The following is a 24,915-nucleotide window of genomic DNA, read 5'->3' as shown; positions in this document are numbered from 1 at the left end:
CTCCCGACAGTGGCTTACTCCATGCCTGCAGGCAACAACAGAGGGTCTGCAGTGATGTGAAGAAGAGTCATTTTCAGAGTGTCTGCAAATTCACGTACAGGTCTCTTCTTCCCTTTTTTTTTTTTCTGTTTCCTCTTTGCTTTCTGGCACTACGTTCCTGGAAACAAATCTTAGTACAGCGGCAGCCTTTCACTAAGCAAATTCTCTTAAAAACAGAACTGGAGATTTTTCAAAGAAACATAAAGTGTTTTTAGGTTCCCTAAACGTATAGAAAATATCAAGCAAAGTTCAACTGATGTTTTTACTTTAAGCTATACAGAGACAAAAAGAAAGACAATGTCTGAGTTGGAAGGAATTGAGAATTCCTCTAGTCTTCTCAGCCTTCCCCTTTTTTCTTTCCTCCTCTACGTCTTATGACCACATGCCTACCAGCTGTGCCTACAGCCTCTGTTGAACCAACAGTGCAGCCTGTTATCTCTGGGCTGTCACTAAAATGAAGGTCTTCCCTGGGTCTTTAACTCTCATGCACCTGTGCTAACTATGTCACTTCAAGCAAGTCATGTCACTCCAGCCTCAGTGTCCTGTCCTGTAATATGAATTTAATAACCCCTAAATTGCTAAATTGTTGTGTGGCTTAAATAATATAACTTGACATGGCAGCATCATTCACAATAGCCAAAACGTGGAAGCCACCCAAGTGTCCATCGAGAGATGAATGGATAAACAAACTGTATATACATACAATGGAATATTATTCAGCCTTAAAAAGGAAGGAAATCCTGCCACATGCTACAATATGGATGAATCTTGAGGATCTTATGTTGAGTGAAATAAGCCAGTTACAAAAGGACAAATACTGTAGGATTCTACTTACATGAGGCACCTACAGTAGTCAAATTCCTAGAGACAGAAAACGGAGTGGTGGCGCCAAGAGCAAAGTTGGGGGGTGGCGCGCGCGGCGGGGATGAGGAGTTATTGTTTAATGGGTAACAGGGTTTCAGTTTGGCAAGACAAAAAAAGTTCTGTGAATGAGGGAGTGGTGATGGTCTCACAACAATATGAATGTATTTAATGCCACTGAACTATACACTGAAAAATAGTTAAGATGGTAAATTTTATGTATATTTTACCACAACTTTAAAAAAAATAATCATAATAATAACCTGCTGAAATCCCTAGCTCAGTGACAAGTGCAGAGTTGGTGCTCAGTAAACGTCACTTCCCTTCCTATCACTCACTGCTGTGACACCTGCCTTGGGGTCACGCGGAATAAACCTCTCACTCCCTGATGTTAAAAGAATATCAAGTCTCCTGAACAGGAACTGTTTCTGGAAGTAGGAAGCAGACGGTGGCATGTGAGGGCGAGCTACAGGCAAGTTTCTCTCTACCCAAACCTCCTTAAGAGCAGCTCCCACAGGTGGGCACAGCACGTAGGTGTGGGGTGATGACCAGCGTCTGAGCAGTGCGACTCCTCCACCTAGCAGAGAGGATATTTTACTGTATTAGATAATGAGGACATGGGAGGGAACGCAAAGCAAGGACGAAATGCTGCGGAGCTGTCGGTCAGTGCCAGCCTCCAAGAAACGCTAGCCTGGGGCGTCAGAAGCTTCTAACACCTGCTGCCCCGACTCTTCCTTCTTCCTCCTCCGCCCCTCCCTCCCCCGCTGCCTTCTGTTTACCTCCCTCCCATTGCTCCTCCCACTCTCCTCCCCTTCTGCCTCGCTCCTTTCAGACTCGCCTCTGACAGGAAATCGAAAGTGAAATAAGGAACCGGCTGCCAGCTGCCGAGTGCCCTGAAAAGGTGAGTGAACGGAGCTAGACTGAGGTCCCCCAGCCCTCCCTGGGGGCCATTTCTCCCCTGCCCCAGATCTGAAGAGCCCCTCCCAACCAGTCCCCACCCCTAGAGGCTTCCGTCTCAGTTTTCCCTTCGCCGTCGCTCTCAACCCAGGCCCAGCAGTTCTTCCTGTGCTGGCCAGCTCTCTGCGAGGAGCTGGGCTGGGAACATGACTTCCAAAGTCACCGAGGAAAAAGTAGGTCTGCCCTGCTGCTGGCGCCTGAGCTGGGATGAGGGGCGAATTGCTGGTTGAAACTGTGAGAACACAGGATGGGAACCTAGCTCAGAGGATGGTCCAGGGTAGCACAGTGTGGGGCAGGTCTGCAGTCCTTGAGACTCCTATCCCTAAAAGTCCCCCTCTGGAGGTGAGAGGGGCAGGGCTGTTCAGGATGTTAGAAATGTATGGATCTCAGGCCGCCCGGTGGCGCAGTGGTTAAGTGTGCACGGGGCACTGTGTGGCAAGCCATGCTGTGGTAGGCGTCCCATATATAAAGTAGAGGAAGATGGGCACGGATGTTAGCTCAGGGCCAGGCTTCCTCAGCAAAAAGAGGAGGATTGACAGCAGTTAGCTCAGGGCTAATCTTCCTCAAAAAAAAAAAAAAAAGTATGGGTCTCTGCCCTGGAGGAAAGGAAGACAGGTACCAGGTTGGGAGTAGCTGAGAAAGAGCCCAGGAAGTGCTCTACCACATTCATGTGTGTGTATACTCACATACGCATATACATGTGTGTGTATATATATATACACACAATGTTTTGGTCAACGATGGACTGCATATATGATGGTGGTCCCATAAGGTAAGTACCATGTAGCTTAGGTGTGTAGTAGGCTATACCATCTAGGTTTGTGTAAGTACACTCTGATTGCAAAATGAAGAAATAGCCTAAGAGTACATTTCTTAGAACATATTCCTGTCGTTAAGCGATGCATGAGTGTATACTTATAAGAATATATAAGAATATAAATATTTATATATATATATTCATATAACATATATTTAGCTCCTGTGATCATTGCAAAGATTAATGAAGATATATGCCAAGCCCCTTCTCTGGCACAAGGAAGGTGCATGGTAAATGGTCGCTATTATTATGATTAACTTCTCTGCAAAGTGGAGTACCAGCAGCCTGAGATGGGAGAAGATGGACAGGAAAAGCCTGGGTACTGAGGGTTTAAGCAGAGATGGACATGATGAAAGAAAAATTGTAAACATCTTTATCTCTGAGGTTCCCAACAATTTTCACTGTCTCTTTGGGGGAGTCACTTTCCCCTTCTGCCTGACTGGGTCAATGGCCCAGACTATGGACGAGAAGCTCTTGTTATTCAGGTTAATGTTCTTGTCTTTTCTTGTTTTCAGCCCCTCCAGTTCACTCTCCCTCATGTTTTCCTTTGAGTTATTTTGTCTTCCTCACACAACCCTTCTCATCCCCTCCTTTACATTTCTCCTTCCCCTCTAGGCCACCATTAGGTCTCCACAGTGCTGCTTAATAGGAACGTTACCGCTATGGCCTCTGCAATGCCTTTGGAAATGATGTGGGAGGAGGTCACGTGCCCTATCTGCCTGGATCCCACAGTGGAGCCTATGAGCATTGAATGTGGCCACAGCTTCTGCCACGAATGCATCTCTGAGGTCGGGAAAAATGTGGGCAGCACCTGTCCTGTGTGCCGGCACAACTTCATGCTCAGGAACCTCCGGCCCAATCGGCAGCTAGCCAACATGGTGGACAGCCTTAGAAAAATCAGCCAGAGTGCCAAGGAGGGCACACAGGGGGAGAGGTGTGAGGTGCATGGGGAGAGACTTCACCTATACTGTGAGGAAGATGGGAAGGTCCTTTGCTTGGTGTGTTCCCAGTCCCGGAAACACCGTGACCACTCCACGGTTCCTATTGAGGAGGCTGCTCAGGAGTACCAGGTAAGGCCTTAACATGGAGGCATAAACAGGTAGAAAGGAGATGGGGCCCTGATGAGTGCTTCGTTCCCCAGAGCCAGGGATGGGAGAGAGTCATCTGTAGAGTTGAGGGGTTAGAGAAAGGGAGGGAGTCTCCTGCCTTCCATGTCTAATTTAAGGGGGAAAATGAAGGCTCAGCACAACCTTCTCATTCCCCAGGAACAGGGGATGTGCTTCGGGAAAATGCTGCAAGCTTCATGTTTCCTTGTGGCCTCCTGGTTAATTAGGAATGAGTAGTGCCCCCACCCCAACAGTGTAGCTCTATTTTGTAAGCAACATCAGGCTTTTTCCAAAATCTCCCCATCCACAGGATTCCTACCCCAATCAGACTCCACCCCTCCCTCCTCCTTTGCACTCAGGCTTTTCTAAGAACTAGGATAATCTTCCCCTACCTCGTGCCCCCCTATCCTACTTCTTGGTCTGATTGGCATTAACTTGCTATCTTTCTCTGTAGGAGAAGCTCCAGCTGGCATTAGGAAAACTGGGAACAAAGCAGGAGTTGGCTGAGAAGTTAGAAGTGGATGTTGCAACAAAGAGAGCAGATTGGAAGGCAAGAGTCACATCCTGAAGGGAATCTTAGAAGCCTGGGCAGGGACCAGGGTCCTGGACTCAAGAAAGCCCTAATGTTAGCTCTGCCTGTGTGAGGAGTGATAGAGTCAGTATATCTCACTGTCCAAGAACCAGCCATCCTCTAGGTCTCTTGATAGAAGGGAATGAAAAGGATGGAGCTCAAAGAGATCCCAATCTGACACAAAGATGGAGACTCTCAGGAGAAGGTGCTGAGGGACAAGCCGTACGCTAAAGCTCCTGCTCCTTGAGCCCAGTCTTAGGGGATGACAGCACCAGTGCCTCGCCATCTGGGACAGAAGTATCCCAGGAGAGAGGCCCAAAGCTATGCCTGTCAGGAAATGACAAGGGCTGTGAGGAACAGACGTAAGGGAACCACCAAGGCCTGAGCTAGGAAACCAGCCTGCCCAGGTGGTTACTTGATTGTGTCCAGATCACTGGTCCAAAGTTAAATGGGGAGCTAAAGCTTGTTCTGCTCCAGTTATTTGGAGGTGGGGTAGGTCAGGGATTAGAAAAGAGTGGAAGGAGCTCATGGCCGATAGATACAAGAAGAGGAAGATTTGGAACTGGGGCAGGATGAGTCAGGCCATGGTGGCAAAAGGGGTCATCCTTTGTCATCAGGTGACCCTCTAGTCACTAGCAGGAGAGGTCAGTAAAGAATATCCCAAGACCCCCTTTCCCCAGGACTTAGGAACAGTTTTGTGAGCCTGTCTTTGTGAGGTGGTTGCGGGTGAGGACAGGTGTTACTCTCTCAGTAACTCACTGAGATATGAGACAAAGGGGCACATCTGGGCAGTGAATGGCTTTTGAAAGAGGTTAAGGAAAGTCTCTGATAGCATAGCTGTGGTTGTGGGGCAACTACAGAGTGCCCCCCACCAATCCCATTCCCCTCCTAGGCCCAGAAGCCTCACCCGCCTACCTCCCTGGTAAAATTGTGTGTGTGTATTTATTCCCAGAAAGAGCTAGAATGTTGAGTGTACAGGGAATAGAAATAGGTATGGACACCTCCATTCCTGAAGCTTGTGAGATTTTGATAAAAACCACCTCTCTCTTTCCATTGACACTGAAGAGGAAGGTTGAGATGCACAAACTGAGGATTCACGCAGAGTTTATGCAGCAGAAAAACTTCCTGGCGGAAGAGGAACAAAGGCAATTGCAGAAACTGGAGAAGGATGAGAGGGAACAGCTGAGAGTCCTTGGGGAGACGGAGGCCAAGCTGGCCCAGCAGAGCCAGGCCTTGCAGGAGCTGATCTCGGAGCTGGAGAGGAGGAGTCGGGGCTCAGCGCTGGAGCTGCTGCAGGTGAGACCTGGGGACAGTCCCCGCTCTGAGATTCAAGGAGTATCTGAAAAAAGCCAGAGCTCTCTGGGGCTACCATCAGAGCAAATAGAAATCCAGTCGCTGGAATTTTCTTAAATAAATCAAACTGGAATTTGGACCCATGAGTGGTTTGCATTCAAGGCATGGACAGGTACAGATTTAGGAGAGAATATTCCATAGGGCAGTTAAAAGAAAAGGACATCCCTAGGAAGTGCCTGTTCCAACATGTACTGGCTTTGTGACCTTGAGAAAGTCCCTTAATCTGAGTATCAGATTTCTCATATGTTACATGGATGTTATAAATTACATATCTCGAAGGATTTTTATAAGGATGAAATGAGAGAATCCATGAAGGCTCTTAGGTGAGTGTTGGGCCATGGGAAGATTTTCGTAAACATGATGTAACTAGAAACACTGAACTGAAAATTAACAGACGGTAGCCCAGCCCCAGCCCTGCCACCAATTCTCTCCGTCGCCCTAGGTTATTTTCCTTTCCCAGACCTAATTCCTCCATTTGTGAAACAAGGAGCAGGGAGTGGGCTAAATAATAAGGGTTTCCCAAACTTGAGTCATAAATGTGTCATCTTTACAATTTCTGCTACTTCTATGAACTACTCAAATGACTTTAGCATGTTCCTTTTCTTTAAATTGTCTCACTCTTTTACCTGAATAAATTTATTTTAAAAGGAAATTTGCCCTAAGCAATAGTAGCCAAGAAATCATGTGTTATGTCACTGATATTTTTTCTGATTTATTTCATAACAATAATAATAACTACAAATTCTTAAATAGCACATATTACGTGCCAGGCATTAATCCCTCATGCCATGAGATGGGTGCTGCCATCATCCTCACTTCATAAATGAGAAAACCAAGGCACAGACATGTTGAGACTTTAGTGAGAGACTAAAGCTAAATAACCTGACCAAGTTCACCCAAATAGTAAGAGGTATAGCTAAGATTAAAATAAGTACATACCTATTTTTTAAAAATTCATCAATGTTTGTTCTACTTGACATCTCACATCCACTCGTGTTTGCCTCACTTGGGGAAATTATGGACTAGACAGTCTCAAAAGTCCCCTCTACTGTAATACCCTATCGTTCTCCTTTTCCCACACCTTTTCACTTTCTCCCAGTCAGAGGTGGTCATGAAGCCATTGTCTTTCTGGTTTATGCAAAGCTTGACTGGATTGGCTTGATTTGGCAGGCTCTCTCCTTCCCATTGTCTAAATCTTGCTTGTGCCTAACATGGAGCCGAGCTTTCTAGTGTACTTTTGACTGGGCCTAGGAGCCTGCCAGTTCCCATGTAAGGGCTCCTGACCCCTGAAACAGAATATTCTCAAATGATTTGATTTCACCTACATTACGGGGCAACATCAACTACAGCACAGGACAGAACTTGAACTAACCAGCCTTTCCTCCCCAAACCACTCAAGCCCACAAATGGGAGAGAGCAATTTCTGTGCATCCTGACTCGGCCATTCTTTCCCTGTGACTGTCTCTGGGCCTCAGCCAGGCTGAGCTATTTGCCTCTTTCTACTCTCTTCTGCTGCCTCTCCCCAAGAATCTAGTTTTCCTAATTTGTTTTCTGAGTTAAGAGTCCTTAACCTGATCATCCTTCCCCTAGTATAGGTCACACCCCATGCTGGGTTTCTGGTTACCCCACAAGCATCCACACATCCCTTCTGCTCCAAGTTGGTCAGAATGTCTTTTGGGCCTTGGCCCAGAGGAGCGGGGTAGAGCAGTGTCCTGTGGACCTGAGGGTGGCATTGCATCACCCACAGGCCTGAAGTGTCAATGGTAAACCAGTGACTCCAGAACTTACTCTCTGTCTCTCTTCTCCTCAGGAGGTGAAAAGTGTCCTGGAAAGGTAAGGAGGGGTTTTCTTTGTTAGAGGAGGGGTGGCAGGAAGCATGGATACCTGTGAGAAAGGTTATTGAGTTAGAAAAACAGGCACTGAGGCTTTCCCCATACTTCTTACTCTCAAAGACCCAGTCCTCCATAAAATATTTTCTGGTCTCAGAAGGCTAATGAATGGACATCTCAGTTGGTGAGTTGCCCAAAGTAATTGGACTATAACATCTTCACAAAGTGAAGCCATGACAAACAGACAAATTCTGGGAAGATCTGAGTCTACAGCCTGCTGGGACTCCTTTAAAAAGAATCTAACCAGTGACAGACCTCCCATAAAGAGTCATGAGTAAGACCCATGGCATGGGCAAGACTCCTTGAGGTCCCTTACAGAAGTGATTCAGCCTATCTCAGATGCCTTGCCTGTAAAATGAAATGGGAAGTGCTTGTGTGGTGACCTCAGGCTTGGAGAGGAGATACAGACTATCCACATGCTGCAGAGGCCCATGTAGCCAGGAAGGCCTGGATAGGAACTAAATCCCACCTCCTTTTGCCTCCCACCCCCAGGGATCCTAATATAGGAGGTGTTGGTAAATTTGCATTGAATTAAATTATCAGTCATCCACAAGGGAGGTTATAGTGTTAGGTTTCAGGGAGGACGGGGTGGGAGTTGGGGATGGATCTCTAACTCTATTTTCCCCCAGGAGTGAGTCCTGGGACCTGAAAAAGCTGGACATTGCCTCCCCAGAACTGAGGACTGTGTGCTGCGTGCCAGGGCTGAAGAGGATGCTGAGGTCGTATGGAGGTAAGGCAAGCGCCAGGAGTGTGGGACTGGCCTGCTGGGGAGCAAAAAGGGATAACAAAGGTGCAGAGTATGTCCCAGGGTTGGGAAGAGATGGCAGGTTAGAACAGGTGGGACAAGGATGGAGATAGGGAAGGTAGTACCCCCAAAGGTCAGGGCAAGGGCTGGAGCTGGCTAGGGGGTCATTTCCTTACATAGAGAGGTTGAGAGTCATCCCCATGCCCCCACAGACACAGGGTTACTGACTCCTCACACTGTCCTGGCCTGACTGTGGTCTTCTCTCTGCAGTACACATCACTCTGGACTCACACACAGCCAATCCGTGGCTCGTCCTTTCAAAGGATCGGAGAAACGTGAGGCTTGGAAACACCCAGGAGAAAATGCCTGAAAATGAGGAGAGATTTGATACTTATCCCATGGTCCTGGGTGCCCAGCACTTCCACTCTGGAAAATTTTACTGGGAGGTAGATGTGACGGGAAAGGAGGCCTGGGACCTGGGGGTTTGTAGAGACTCTGTGCAGAGGAAGGGGCACTTTGTGCTTAGCCCAGAGAATGGTTTCTGGGCAATTTGGCTATGGAACAAACAAAAATATGAGGCTGGCACCTACCCCCAGACTCCCCTCCACCTTCAGGTGCCTCCATGCCAAGTTGGGATCTTCCTGGACTATGAGGCCGCCACTGTCTCCTTCTACAACATTACTGACCATGGCTCCCTCATCTACACCTTCTCTGAATGTGCCTTCACTGGATCTCTGCGGCCCTTCTTTAATCCTGGTTTCAACGATGGAGGAAAAAATGCAGCCCCTCTAACCCTCTGTCCACTAAGGTTGGATTGGTAGGGATCCACTTACTGTTGAGAGCTCTCTCTGGATACCGACACCCTTCTCAACCCCTGACCCTGCCTCATTTGCCCCTGGATTCTGAACCACCTTTGTCTCTCCAGAGGTGTCAGGATACCAGCAAGCAGACTTTGGCAAGGAGGTCACTGAAAGCCTGTGTCAAAAGACCTTCAACATCAATATTCCTGCCCTGGTTTGCTTTATGATTCCCTCCATGAAGCAAACTACTTATATTTGGCTCAAACTCATCCAGACCAACCAAAACATGTTTCTATCTTCTTCATGTGACTCAAGTTTTGTTTTCTCCTCTCCATCGCTAGGCCTTTGCTCAGATCTCCATTATATATCTTGCATGGTTTGCAGAAGGACTTCCTAAATAAATTGGGCCTCAATCTATCCCGTTCAGTCCTTGTTCTCGTACACATCTGGGAGTATCTTTCCACCATACGCACATCCGATCATAAGTGGCTCCACACTGCCTATAGAAAAACAGCCATACTTTTTAAATAAAGGCTGAATTATGCATGCCTTAGATTGCCATGTTAAATATCCAGCCTGCTGTGCCTCCCCTATTCCCACCATTATCTCCCAATTGTATCTTGTTGATAGTAGAGTTGGTTAAAGAGCATATCAATCTAAATGGTGTGATGATATTCTGATGTGTCAACCTGGCAAAGGTATAAGCCCCCAGGTTTTCAATCACACACCCATCTAGATGTTACTGTGAGGTATTTTGTAGATGTTATTAAAGTCTATAATCATTAGACTTTAAGTAAGGGAGATTGAATTAGGCCCACCCAGCTTATCTAGGACAATCCAGGGAAGGGCTCTAAGAGCAGACCTGAGGCTTCCACCTGTGAATAGCTGCTTCAGCTCCTGCCCGAGAGTTGCAGCTTGCCCTTCCTGATGGCCTGCCTCAGATTTAGGACTTGCCTCGCCAGCCCCTACAATTGTGTAACCGTATTCCTTGCAATAAATCTCTTAATATTTACCTCCTGCTAGTTCTGCTTCTCCAGTTGAACCCTGATTGGTATGAAGGCCAGGACTAAGGTAACAGCATCACTTGGTGACAGCAAACGCTTTCTTGAGTTTAAGCTTTTAAGATTGGAACAATGAAGCTCTACACCTGAGCAATAGTAGGGTGTGGAAGAGCCATATCTTTCCAGGAACCCTGATTCCTTATTTAAAATAGAATCTCAGGTTGCCCTCAGTACGTATAAACTTAAATGCTCTCACTTCTCAAAATCCGAATACCTTGGCATGTCGGGTTACCCTGATACTTGAGGGTGCACATTACGCAGATGACAAATTACCATCCCCTTGGTCTCTACCAAAAGAAGTTAAGTAGTGGAGATTTCACAGTATCTCAACTTTTATCCCCACCGGTAATTTCTAACAGATGATTTAGGACCACTCTGCCTGTCACACAAAAATTCTCCTGAGAAATGAGGGAAGACTCTGCCAGCACCAATTCCAATTTCAAATAATATTATCCTTTAAAATGCAAATAAGGCCTGTTGAATTTTGTCATCTTTGATTCCAAAACTTCTTTTGAATTAGAAGAGGCAGAAATTAATATACTAAAACTTTAAAGATAAACAAGCTAAGGCAAAAAGAAGTTATATTTATTCACTGCTTACTCTGTCATGCATATTCAAGATCCTGTTTATATTTTTTTAGTTTTATTGCAGCCATATGATAAAGGTATAATCAAGAAATTTAAAGATTATGGTGAGCCCCCTTTTTTTAATTTATGAAACTTTTATGTTTTAAATTGTTTTCAGCTTTATTGCGTATAATTGACAAATAAAAATGATATATATGTAAGATGTAGTTTAAATATATATATATATATATATAGTTTGTGAAATGATTGCCACAATCAAGCTAATTAGCACATCCATCACCTCACATAGTTACCTTTTGTGTGTGTGGTGAGAACACTTAAGATCAACTCTTACCAAATTCCAAGTATACGATATAATATTACTAACTGTAGTCACTGTACTGTACATTAGATCCTCAGGACTTACTCATCTTATAACTGAAAGTTTGTACCCTTTGACCAACATCTTCCTATTTCCCCCACCCCTGTGTCCTTGCCAACCACCATTCTACTCTCTACTCCCATGCAGTAGACTTCTTTAGATTCCACATATATGAGCAATCATGCACTGTTTGTCTTTCTGCGTCTGGCTTATTGCACTTAGTATAATGTCCTTCTTTTTATAACTGAATAATATTCTGTTGTACATATGTACCAAATTTTCTTTCTTTCTCACAGCTTTATTGAGATATAATTGACATAACATTTCGTAAGTTTAAGGTGTACAATATAATGATTTGATGTACCTATATATTGTAAAATGATCACCACAATAAGGTTAGTTAACACATCCATCACCTTACAGTTATATGTGTGTGTGAGCTGGGGGGGGTGAGAACTTAGAAGATCTACTCTCTTAGTGACTTTCAAATATACAATACAGTATTACTAACTATAGTCATCGCATTGTACATTACATTCCCAGAACTTATTCATCTTATAACTGGAAGTTTGTACCCTTTGACCACCTTCACCCATTTCCCCCACCTCCTGCCCCTTGCCTCCAGGCAACAGTATTTGTCTTTCTCTGACTTATTTCATTTATCATAACGCCCCCAAGGTTCACCCATGTTGTCACAAGTGGCAGGATTTCCTTCTTGTTTGTGGCTAAATAGTATTCCATTATATACATCACATTTTCTTTATCCATTTACTGTCGATGGACACTTAAGTTGTTTCCATGTCTTGATTATTGTGAATAATGCTGCAATGTACATGGAAGCACAGATATCTTCCTCTTCAAGATTCTGATATCAATTCCTTTGAATATATATCCCAAAGTGGGATTGCTGGATCATATGGTAGTTCAATTTTTAATTTTTTGAGGAAACTTTATGCTGTCTTCTATAGTTGCTGCATCAATTTACATTCCCACCAATAGTGCAGAAGGGTTCACTTTCCTCCACATCCTTGCCGGCACTTAGTTGTCTTTTTGATAATAGCCATTCTAACAGGTGTGAGGTAATATCTCACTGTGGTTTTGATTTGCATTTCCTTCATAATTAGCGATGTTAAGAACCTTTTCATATACCTGTTGGCCATTTGTATGTCATTTTTGAAAAATGTCTCTTCAGGTCCTTTGCCCATTTTTTAATCAGGTTTTTGTTTTGTTTTGTTTTGTTTTTTGCTATTGAGTCGTATAGGTTCCTTATATTTTTTGGATATTAACCCCTTACCAAATGTATGATTTGCAAATATTTTCTCCCATTCCATAGGTTGCCTTTTCGTTTTGTTGATGATTTCCTTTGCTGTGCAGAAGCTTTTTAGTTTGCTGTAGTCCCACTTGTTTATTTTGCTTTTATTACTTGTGCTTTTGGTGTGATATCCAAAAGAATCATTACCAAGACAAATGTCAAGGAGCTTTTCCCTGTGTTTTCTTCTAGGAGTTTTACAGTTTCAGGTCTTATTAAGTCATTAATTCATTTCTAGTTAATTTTTATATATGGTGTAAGATGAATCCAATTTCTTTTGCATGTGGACAAAAGACTATCATTTTGTATTCTTTGACACCCTCATCAAAGATTAGTTGACCTTATATGCGTGAGTTTATTTCTGTGCTCTCTATATTCTGTTCCATTGGTCCCATTTCTAATACAAAGCGGTTTTCTTTTTACTATCGATTGCATATATGATTAAATTAACATATATTCTTTCTAGCTGTTTTAACTACAACGTCCCAGATAAGTTCATTATAGGAAATAATTCTCATTGTTCAATATGATTTAGCCTGGTTTGATGATAGGGACCCTATACATGTGCTAAGAAGAGTCTCTAAGAGAATAAGTAACTTCCCCAAGGTCAAACACATCATTTTTGGTGAAGCCAGGATTCAAATCTAATTCTGATCCAAAAACTCTTTTCTAAATACTACTTTTCTCAAGGTAACATGGCAGTCTGTCAAAATCATGACAAATCACTTTGTTCACAGTCAGCAGAACCCTTAGTTCATAAATCTACAAAGTGGGCAAAGAAAATGTGAGAGCCTACATTGGTAAACATACCACCTGATCAGTCACACAAACTCAGCAGTGTTTCCAATATGAAGACAAAGTACTCACCACACGTTCTCGAATCTGCCTGGTCTTGACCCCATAAATGATGGGGTTCAGCATGGGGGGGGCTAACATGCAGACATTGGCCAATAGAATGTGAGTATGGAGAGGAACATGTTGCCCAAACCGCTGGGTAATTATAGTAAAAATGCCAGGCAAGTAGAACATGGAAATGACCCCAAGGTGGGAGCCACACGTGCCCAGGGCCTTTTGCCGAGCTCCTCGGGATGGAAGGCGGAAGACTGCATTGAGGATGAGGGTGTAGGAAACCAAGATGAGCAGGGCATCTAGCACTACAGTAGAGAGAAGGACAGACAAGCCATACCAGACATTGACACGAATATCAGCACAAGCAAACTTGGCAACAGCCATGTGCTCACAGTAGGTATGTGGTAGCACATTGCTACGGCAGAAAGGCAGTCTCTTCACCAAGAACACATCTGGGAGTATCACAGAGAAGCTTCTCAGGACCACAGCCAAGCCAACTTTTATGATTACTGTATGACTGAGCACTGTGCTATAGTGCAGTGGGTCACAGATGGCCACATAGCGGTCAAATGCCATGGCCAACAGAATCCCTGATTCAGCAATGAAGGTGGCATGGATGAAGAAGATTTGGGTGACACAGCCATCAAGGGAGATCTCCCCAGCTTGGAACCAGAATATGGCCAGGGCTTTGGGCACAGTGGTAGTAGACAGGATCAGGTCAGCCACAGCCAGCATGCAGAGAAAGAGGTACATGGGTTCATGGAGGCTGCGTTCAGTGATGATGATGAAGACAAGGAGGCTATTCCCAAGGACAGCAACAAGGTAGGAAATAAAGAATGGGAGAGAGATCCATGTATGCTGGTCTTCCAGGCCAGGAATGCCCAGAAGAATGAAGAGCGAGTGACTGGTACCAGTGTGGTTGGGGGTTGCCATGCCCAGAACAAAACACCTGAGTGTTGGTGTATAGGATTTGGCAATCACCTCTTCTCTCTTCCAAAAAAGGTGAATAGAGTTGGAGTAGGGGAGGTTTTTCTACTGGATGAGCAGTGATAGCATCCTGGTCAGGAAGTCAGGAAACATGGGTTAGAACATCTTGCCATTCACCTACTTGCTATGTGATCTCAGTAAAATTACTTCCTTGCTCTGGGTCTCTCTCTTATCACTTTAAAACTTAAGTTGGGGAGAAGGTGGATTAGATCATCTGTAAAAGAGTTGTTCCAGCTCTTTAACACCATAGATCTTAGTCTTGGGTTGTTGTAAGCAGTTAAGAGCTGTGAATAACCGATCCTGCAGGTTCCACTTTGACCATCAGAATGTGATCTGCATCTCAAAAGGAAAATGGTAACTGAGCTGACTAGCAATTTAACAAACCTCACTGAGCACCTCCCATGGCTTCTGGAGGACCTACTTGGGAGGAGACAGAAAATTAAGCAAAATATCTATCTATATAACACAGATAATGAGGAGAAAAATTTAAACACAGGGAGCTGTGGAAACACGGTGAGCTTCCTAGGAATTCAGAAAAAGTTTTCTCAAAGTGCCACCCTGAGTTGAACCTCGAAGAATAAGTAATAGCTTGCCATGTAAAGTTATGTGAAGAGGGAAGACCATGAGAAAAGTCACAGAGATTGAAAGGACACAGAGTTTGGAGGAAAATTATGATGATTCAGGGTTACCACAGCAAAGAGGACATGGTAGAAAATAATGCCAGGCAGTAAGGGAGGGGCCAAATCACTGAGGTCTTTGAGCGCTACTCTGGGGAGTTTAAAATTTATGTTGAGCAAGAAGAGACACTGACGGATTTGTAATAAGAGAATGGCATGGTAAAGTTAGCATTTTAGGTAGCTCCCTCTTGCAGTGTTGTGGAAGACGGGTAGGGAAGGGAGGAGGAGGGTTGGAGAATGGAGACAGAGATCAGTCAGGAGGGCTCTGTGCTAAGGACTGCATGGACGCTACCTCAGTCACCACAGTGTGAGATAACAGGTCATTTCCCCCATTTTACTGATAGATGAGCCAACAGAGCTTCAAGAGTTTAAATAGTTCCCCCATGCAAAGTCGCCTGGCTAGTAAATGGTGGAGCTAGAATTTGGCTGCCCATACCATCCTTTGAATCACTGCATGGCTGCCCTACTCCACCTTGGTCCCCATCATCAGGTGATTGTGATTTCCTGACTCCTGGCTCAAGGAGAAGAACAAAAAAATCATCTATTGTTCTTTCCCTTAATCTCCCTACCCTCACTCTGCCACCTACCAATTTATTTATATTTGCCTCATCTTTTCCCTCTCCTTCCTATTCAAGGCTTAGCCCTCCATCTGTGCCCTAGACCCTAACCTTCTCTTCCCTGTGAGTACCTCTCCCCGTTAATGTGTCACTCTAGTAATTTCAAACTCTTCCTCTCTGTTGGCTCCTTTTCCTTAGTGTATAAATGTGCTCAACTGTGTCTTCCCGTTTCACCTTGGGTTCACAAAAGGAAGGATGTGCTCTCTCTTCATCTATCCTCTCACCACCCTCTTAATCTTTACCCAATGCCATTTGACTTATAACCCCAATATGGCAGTAAAGCTTCCTTCTCTAAAATAGTCTATCATATCACAGTTGCCAAATCTAATGTTACTTTTAACTTCTTATCATTAGTAATCTCCAATTTCTATTATTAATACTTCTTTGATAATAGCAACCATTAAATACTGAGTGTTAGATATATTCATTATTTCTAATCATCACACAAAACCTATGAAATTGAAGTGACATTAGTTCATGCAAAAAAAAACTGACTCAGATAAGTAATTGCCCAAAGTCAAACAACCTGTTAGTAGCTAAGCTGATATTTGAATCCAAGATTAGTAAGGGCAAAGCTTCCATTAGCTTTAAAAACTTCTATTTTCTTATGTTGACTACCTAAACCATATTTCTTTGGCTTCCTCCCCACTCCCTTCTAATTCTCCTATTTATTCCACAATGTCTAAGACCATGTAATACAGGAAAAATGATATGGGCTTTACAGTGAGACCTACCTGAATTCACTTCCAGCGCAGCCTGCTACAAATCCACAAACATACACAAACTTCCATTCAGATGCATGTTATCCCACATACTCATTTATACAGTCACCACACACACCTTCACTCAGACAAATTTTAGTGAAGACTTACGCACTAACACACATTTTCACTATTCACACAAACAGCCCTTCACTATGAATACATGCACACACACACATACTTTTAAACTTGCCCTCACATCTATACCTATCCAAATTCAGACACAGTCATTACCTGGTCAAACTCACTCTCACAGAGATAAGTTATGACTTATCTAAGTCATAAATTGGCCTATCTTCATTCAGCACACTGACTCTCCTCTCATTAAATCAGTTTCCTCAGGGAGGTTGAGTTTCCAGAGGTCATTCCACTCTTACTCCTGCCTCCAGCCTTACGGTCCCTTGCCTATGCCGGAAGGGACTCTCACAGAAATGCAGTTCATAGGGCAACACCCATGCTTCACCAGTTCCACTCTTGATTTGCCCACGCATGAGTCAGAGACACAAAATATCAATGCTGGTTGGCACTTTATACCAGGTGTCATCAAACTGCAGCCTGTGAGCCAAATCCTGCTTACTGCTTGCTTTTGTAAATAAAATTTTATTGGAACATAGCCATGTCTAGTTATTCACTTATTGTCTATGACTGTTCTAATGGGACAGAATTGAGTAGTTGCAGTAGAGACCATGCTAGAAGCTTAAAATATTTACTCTTGCCCTTTACAAAAAAATTTTGCAAGCCTCTGCATTAGAATTAATCTTGCCACACAACTTATTACTTACAAAGGCCACAGAAGGAAAGGCAATTTTCCCAAGTCACAGAGGAAGTGAGTTAAGAAGATTTCTTGCTTCTCTTTCCACAAGTATTTCCACCATGCCACAAAGCTTCTGGAGAAACATTTTGTTCTGTCCTCTATGACTCTCCCCTCATGGGATGGAGAATGCCAAAAATGGCCTCTATTGGGTGACCAAATGATGGAAGCAATCCATTATTTTTTCCCGTGTCTCTCATCAATAAACTCAGTGTTTCCCACCTTCTTTGTCCCCACACACAGTCAGACCCCACCTTTCATGCCCTGGGCAGAAGGGCCCACAGAGGCACGAGACTATCCTGGTCAGTACCAACCTTCATGTCTCCTTACCCCACGTTGTCCATCTCAGCCATCAGGAACCAGACTGGAGCCATGCCCCTTCCTGGATGGGAGAGTGTTTCTACACCCAGCAGACTATGTGCGGTGGTCAGGGGACCAAGCCAGAGGAGGAAATGCAGGGCAAATTATTTTTTTATCTGAGCATCTTTGGGGACCATGGGCTTATTCGTGTACCTTTCTTCTCCCCTAGGATCTCCTCTGCTGCCAGTGAAATCACTGTAAATCCCTTAACTCTTCCTTGTCTGAACACCAGAAGCCCCCTGTGAAAAGTGTGCCTGAGAGGTTATGTGAGCTTGACAGAGAAAAGGAGGTGGGAGAGAGGTTTTAGAGGGGAGAGGTGAGGGCAGAGGATGGGAATATGGTTAGGCACCTTGATCAAGGCCTCAGAACTTATTCCAGTTCATCCTCTTTAGCCCTGACTTCCAGAAGGCACAGAAGCACTTTAGGAGCTGGAATCCCATAGATTCTCTCAAACATTCATTTATTCATTCACCACCCATTCAACCAACATGTAGCAAGTGTCTGTTGACAGCACCATAATAAAATGTTGAGTGGGGAATCTCCCGGTGGCATAGTGGTTAAGTTCACATGCTCCACTTCAGCAGCCCAGTCTTCACCGGTTCAGATCCCAGGGCAGACCTACACATCACTCATCAAGCCATGCTGTGGCAGCATCCCACATACAAAATACAGGAAGATTGGCATGAATGTCAGCTCAGGGGCAATGTTCCTCATAAAAAATAAAAAATAATAAAAATAATAAAATGTTGAACAAAATCAAATCCACTGAAAATTTATTTATATTGTTTCATATATTGAACTAATGCTTTGATTCCATCATCCAGGAATTATCAATGGAAAATTTTCATTGATAACCCTCCAAGCTTTTTACTCCCCTATTTATGGATTTTTATATTGTTGAGATCATATTATACATGTGGTATGCTCTTTAATGTCATAACAAAGGAATTTTCAATGGTAACAAATGTTCTGTAAACCACATAGCTGCTTTCATGCAGCTGCATTGGTCTTTAGTTTGACACAATACCACACACATAGTACTCTACAAATATTTCCTGAAGAAATTGAGTGACAAAATATTTCACCTTTTTGATGTACTACAATGTGTTTAACCATTCTACTATTATTGAATATACGGCTCCCACTTTTCTCTGTTAAAAATATTCTGTGATTGAAAAGATGTTCAACATCACTAATTATTAGGGAAATGCAAATCAAAACTACAATGAGCTATGACCTAATATCCTTCAGAATGGCTATTATTAAAAAGTCAAGAAATAACAAGTGTTGGAGAGGATGTGGAGAAAAGGGAACCCTCATACACTGCTGATGGGAATGTAAATTGACCCAGCCACTATGGAAAACAGTATGGAGATTCCTCAAAAAATTAGAAATAGTATGTGATCCAGCTATTCCACTTCTGAGTATTTATCCAAAGAACACAAAAATACTAATTTGAAAAGATGTATGCACCCCTATGTTCATTGCAGCTTTATTCATAATAGCTAAGACCTGGAACCAACCTAAGTGCTCATCAATGGATGAATGAATAAAGAAGATGTGGTATACATAGAAAATAGAATACTACTCAGTCATAAAAAAGACAAAATCTTGCCATTTGCAACAACATAGATGGACCTTGAGGGTATTAGGCTAAGCAAAATAATTCAGACAAAGAAAGCCAATTACCTTATAATTTCACTCATATGTGGAAAATAACAAACAAATGTATACGTATGGAGAACAGATTGGTGGTCACCAGAGGGGAAGTGGGCAGCAGGAGGTCAAAAAGGGTAAAGGGGCACATGTATATGGTGATGGATGGAAACTAGACTTTTGGTGGTGAACATATGATGCAGGCTATACAGAAGTTGTAAAATTTACATAATGTTACGAACCAATGTTACCCAATAAAAAAAAGAATTTGTGATGAACACATAATAAACTTCTGTATGTATTCTGGATTATTTTATTTAAATATTTGATATGCAAAAGAAGGAAATTGTTATGGCAGTGTTTCAATTTCCATATAGTATTTTTTATTATTGATGTAAATTTATCACAATTTAATGATTATAATTCTTTTTTTGTGTGAAGTTATTTTTTTCATGGGAAACCTACTCTGCGCCAGGCATTTTTCAAAGGAGGGGAACAAGACAAGTACCTTTGTGGAATTTATGGTACAGAGTGAAAAATAGACAATAAGGAAAAAATAAAAAGCAAAATCCTCTAGTTAAGTATTTTTGTCCATTAACATTTTGGTGCTATATATTTAGAACTTGTGAAAGCCATTGATATTTTAAAGATATAAACCCATTTGGGGGCCATTTTACTTCAAACTATTTCCTAGGATTTTTCCAGACTAATGCTCATTCACTTTATTGTAAAAGCTAATGCTGCTTTGAGACTCATGTTATCTACCTTCTCCTACTCCTCAGTGCTGTCTGAAGGTCTTTTAGATTCCCCCACAAACCAATGCATGCGAGTCTTTAACGCTGGTATCATAGAGACTTCAATGTCCCTGTGGAAAGTTAATTCTTCACCTTGTGCTCTTGATTCCATTTCCTCCTAATCTCACTCGCTCTCTCTATTCCATCTCAACATTATTATGAACCAAATCAGTAATCATAGTTGGGTAGTCATCTGGAGAGCAGAATGGTACCACTAAGATGATTACCAACCTAAACTATTAACAGAGCCCAGCAAACTTACACATTTGCTCAAATCAGCTCACTCTCCCGCTCCACCTAATTAAAGCTTCATATATACACTCTATTCAGACCTCCATCCTTGATTCCAGAACTCTCTCCTTACTCTTGTCAGAAAAGCTTGCCTCCTAAATCAGAATCAATCAGCTAGAAACCCACTCAAATTAAAGACTAAATTTAAAAACGTATCTGCATCTTTCCTACCCACTACTCTTTCCTTCTTGTTGGAGGAACAGTCTCTCCTGCGAAGGACTAATCCCTCCATTTGTTTTCCAGACACCATCTAAGAAAGACCAGCCTGAGCACTCACAACCATGGGTCAGCAAAGCATTATTTAGAGCTAAACTTTGCAGTATCTGTACTGTCTGGGAAAGCACAAGCTCAGAAATTAATCAATAGCTGTCCAGGTGTGGAGAACCCATTAAGATAAATAACCATATTAAAAGATATTCAACATCATCATATTTCATTAAGGAATTGCAAATTAAAACAACAATGAGGTTACCCACCTACTAGAATGGCTAAAATCCAATACCCTGACAACACCAAATGCTGGTAAGGATGTGGATCAACAGGACTCTTTGTTCATTGCTGATGGGAATGTAAAATGGTACAGCCACTTTCAAAAACAATTTGGCAGTTCCTTACAAAGTTAAACATACTCTTACCGTATGATCCAGCAATCATGTTCCTTAGTATTTACCCAAAGGAGTTGAAAACTTACATCTATGCAGAAACCTGTACATGAATGTTTATAGAAGCTTTATTCATAATTGCCAAAACTTGGAAGCAACCAAAATGTCTTTGAACAGGTGAATGGATAAACAAACTCTGGCACATCCATACAATGAAATATCATTCAACAATAGAAAGAAATGTGATATCAATCACAAAAAGGCATGAAGGAACCTTGAATGCTTAATAGCAAGTTAAAGAAGGTAGTCTATAGAGGCTACATACCATGTGATTCCAACCTTATGATATTCTGGAAAAGGGAAAACTGCGGAGACAGTAAAACAATCAGTGGTATCCAGGAGTTCAGGGAGAGCAAGGAGGGATAAATAGGGGGCACATGGGGATTTATAGGGCATTGAAAACACTCCATGTGATACTATAATGGTGGATACATGTCATTAGACATTTCTCAAAACCCATAGAAGTGTACAACACGAAGAGTGTACCCTAATGTAAACTATGGGATTTTGTTAATAATAATGTATCAGTATTGGTTCATTAAATGTAACTAATGTACCACACTAATGCAAGATGCTAATAATAGGGAAAATTCTCTGAGCAAGGGAGGATGGAAGGGGGAAGGATGTATATGGAAATTCTCTGTATTTTCCACTCAATTTTTCAATAAACCTAAAACTGCTCTAAAAAAAATCTATTAATTTTTTTAAATTTAATCTTTTTTGTTCATTTTTTCTTTTGTTTCCCTTGCCTGAGGAAACATATCCAAAAGGATATTTCTAAGATCCATGTCAAAGATTGTACTGCCTATGTTTTCTTCTAGGAGTTTTATGGTTTCAGGCCTTACCTTCAAGTCTTTAATCCCTTTTGAATTAATTTTTGTGTATGGTATAAGATAATGGTCTACTTTCATTATTTTGCATGTCTGTCAAGTTTTCCCAACACCATTTGTTGAAGCCACTTTTTCCATTCCATGTTCTTCACCCCTTTGTCGAAAATTAGCTGTGCATAGATGTGTGGGTTTATTTCTGGGCTCTCAATTCTGTCCCATTGATCTTTGTGTCTGTTTTTCTACCAGTACCATGCTGTTTTGATTACTATAGGTTTGTAGCATATTTTTAAATCAGGGAGTGTGATACCTCCAGCTTTGTTCTTTTTTCTCAGGATTGCTTTGGCTATTCAGGGTCTTTCATTGTTCCATATAAATTTTAGGATTCTTTGTTCTATTTCCATGAAAAATGTCATTGGGACTTTGATAGGGATTGCATTGAATCTGTAGATTGTTTTAGGAAGTATGGGCATTTTAACAGTGTTAATTAATTCTTCCAACCCATGAGCAAAGAATATCTTTCCATTTCTTTGTGTTTTCAATTTCTTTCAATGTTTTCTAGTTTTCAGTGTATAAATCTTTCACGTCTTTGGTTAAATTTCTCTCTAGATATTTTATTCTTTTTGTTGATATTGTAAATGGGATTGTATTCTTAATTTCTCTTTCTGCTGTTTTGTTTTTAGTGTATAAAAATGGAACTGATTTTTGTATGTTGATTTTGTACCCTGCAACTATACTGTATTCATTTATTATTTCTAATAGCTTTTTGTTGGATTCTTTAGGGTTTTTTATATATAAAATCATGTCATCTGCAAATTATTGACAGTTATATTTCTTCCTTTCCAATCTATATATGTTTTATTTCTTTTCCTTGCCTTATTGCTCTAGCTGGGATTTCCAATACTATGTTGAATAGGAGTGAAAGGGTGGGCATTCTTGTGTTGTTCTTGTTCTTAGAAGGATAGCTTTCAGGTTTTCACTGTTAAGTGTGATGTTGACTGTAGGTTTGTCATATATAGCCTTTATTATGTCAAGGTATTTCCTTTCATTATATTGAGATCTTTATCATAAATGGATGCTGAATTTTGTCAAGTGCTTCTCTGCATCTATTAAGACAATCATATAATTTTTATTAAAAAGCTTATGCACAGCAAAGGAAACCATCAACAAAACAAAAAGACAACCTTCTTATTGGGAGAAAATATTTTCAAATTATTCATTCTGTAAGAGGTTAATATCTAAAATTAAAAAGAACCCATAAAACTCAACAACAAAAAACCAACAACCCAATTTAAAAATGAGAAGAGTATCTGAACAGACATTTTTCCAAAAAAGATATACAGATGGCCCAAGGGAACATGAAAAGATGTTCGACATCACTAATTATTAGAGAAATGTAAATCAAAACCACAAGATATCAACTCAATCCCACCAGAAGGGCTATCATGAAAAAGACAAGAAATAACAAGTGTTGGAGAGAATGTGGAGAAAAGGGAACCCTCATAAAACTGCTGGTCAGAATGTAAACTGGTGTTAAATGTCTTGCAGTATAGACAGAAGATAGAATTTTTAAAAAGAACATCTTAAATTCATAAGAAATGTAGCTGGACTACACTTACCAGTTAAAATTCGAAGATTATCAGCTATTATGGAAACAAAAAATCCAATTTTGTGTGGCTTAGAGGACATCAACCTAAACGATATTGGCACAAAATGCTTGGAAGTAAAGGATATGAACTGGTTTACTAAGAAAACACTAACCTGTAGAAAACTTTCACAGCTATATTCATATTTAACTAAAGAATAAACAAACAATCTCAAAATCGCCATGTTTAGGAGATGAACTCTTCCAGGGAAAAAAGTTATAAGAATCACAAGAAACTGGCAGATAATCACTGTGAGAAATTTAACTCCTTTCCCAATAATTGCAAAATAATTTTTAAATTTGCGTTATATAGAAGGTTTGAACAGTACAACTAACAAGCTTGTTTTACCTATTCCTTAACTCATACTACAGATTAGGAAATTTGCACCACTTTTTATTGCATGACAAACATCATATTTTATAATGTTGCAGAAAAAATATAACTATCACATGTGTGGAAAGATGTAATCATATAAAAACTGAAAAATATGCTAAAATTTAACAATTATGTCTCAGTTTTCTGATATTGGTCGTTGAAGTTTGTTTTCTTTACTTTGCCTGGCTTTGTTTATTATCATGTGTTCTTGAAAATTAAATATAAAAAAACTATACCATAAAATAACTAGAAGAAAATCTAAGAATAATAATCAAATCTTAAATTGAAGAAAATAGCCTAAGATTAAAACAGTAAAACTCACAAAGGAAAAGAATGATGAATTTGAAAATATTTTATATATTTCTTTAGGTAAAACAAAAGCCAGCCAAACCAACCAAAGAAAATTACAGAAATTATAATTTAAACAACCTGAGAAAATACCTTCAATAAATATTAATACCTTGGGGGATTTTATGTACTTCTCTGAGCCTCAAATTACATGTCTGTAAAATGGAAATAATGGAAACAATAACAAGTCTGATGTGAAGATTAAATAAGATAAGGTATGAAATAAGTTTTGCACAGGTTCAATAAATGATTGTTACTACTAATCCACAAAGAAATACAATATACAATAAGCACAATAAAAGTTGTCCAGTGTGTCTATTAACTAACTACATTCAAATTAAAGGATAATGAAAAAATGATTTTACCCTATCACACAGCAAATTTTTAAAAATAAAACTACTTACTAAATGCTAATAAGGGTGTAATAAATTTTGGCACTTTCATGTATTTCTGACAAGAGTGAAATTAATAATAACTGCTCTAGATGCAAATTTCCAATGTGCCAGAGGAACTCTGCTTGAGGCTAAAATCATGCAAAGATAAATGCACAAAAATCAGACAAATCTTATGCACAAAAGTTTCCCTAGCATAGCATTTATATTGTTAATGACTAGGAAAACATAAGTATTAAAAAATAAAAGGGAGCCTGCCTAGTGGTGCAGTGGTTAAATTTGCATGTTCTGCTTCAGCGGCCTGCGGTTTGCCGGTTCAGATCACAGGCACGGACATGGCACCCCTTGGCACACCATGCTGTGGTAGGCGTCCCACATATAAGGCAGAGGAAGACAGGTACAGATG

General features: G+C 41.3%; 2 protein-coding genes across 5 annotated transcripts; one reads left to right on the top strand and one right to left on the bottom strand.

Annotated features, from left to right (window-relative positions):
* The first annotated feature begins 1,239 nt into the window (after positions 1-1,239).
* Positions 1,240-10,986, top strand: TRIM21 (tripartite motif containing 21). Of its 4 annotated transcripts, none has more exons than XM_014841946.3 (7): positions 1,240-1,801; positions 3,290-3,744; positions 4,235-4,330; positions 5,417-5,647; positions 7,515-7,537; positions 8,223-8,323; positions 8,609-10,986. In XM_014841946.3, exons 2-7 carry the CDS (start codon positions 3,337-3,339, stop codon positions 9,157-9,159), a joined length of 1,410 nt encoding a protein of 469 aa, XP_014697432.3. In that variant the 5' UTR covers positions 1,240-1,801; positions 3,290-3,336; the 3' UTR covers positions 9,160-10,986. The 4 variants fall into 4 exon arrangements, with proteins under 4 accessions (XP_014697432.3, XP_044608604.2, XP_014697433.3 ...); XM_014841947.3 differs by having other exon boundaries at positions 1,787-2,030; XM_070490869.1 differs by lacking the exon at positions 1,240-1,801 and adding an exon at positions 2,609-2,629.
* A 2,155-nt stretch (positions 10,987-13,141) lies between these two features.
* LOC106831714 (olfactory receptor 52B4-like) lies at positions 13,142-14,367 on the bottom strand. Its single transcript, XM_070490871.1, has one exon. The coding sequence runs from the start codon at positions 14,236-14,238 to the stop codon at positions 13,288-13,290; it is 951 nt and encodes a 316-aa protein (XP_070346972.1). The 5' UTR covers positions 14,239-14,367; the 3' UTR covers positions 13,142-13,287.
* Positions 14,368-24,915: the final 10,548 nt, after the last annotated feature.

The sequence above is a fragment of the Equus asinus genome, chromosome 20, assembly GCF_041296235.1.
Source record: "Equus asinus isolate D_3611 breed Donkey chromosome 20, EquAss-T2T_v2, whole genome shotgun sequence".
NCBI lineage: Eukaryota > Metazoa > Chordata > Mammalia > Perissodactyla > Equidae > Equus > Equus asinus.
This window is presented reverse-complemented; position numbering and strand designations above follow the sequence as displayed.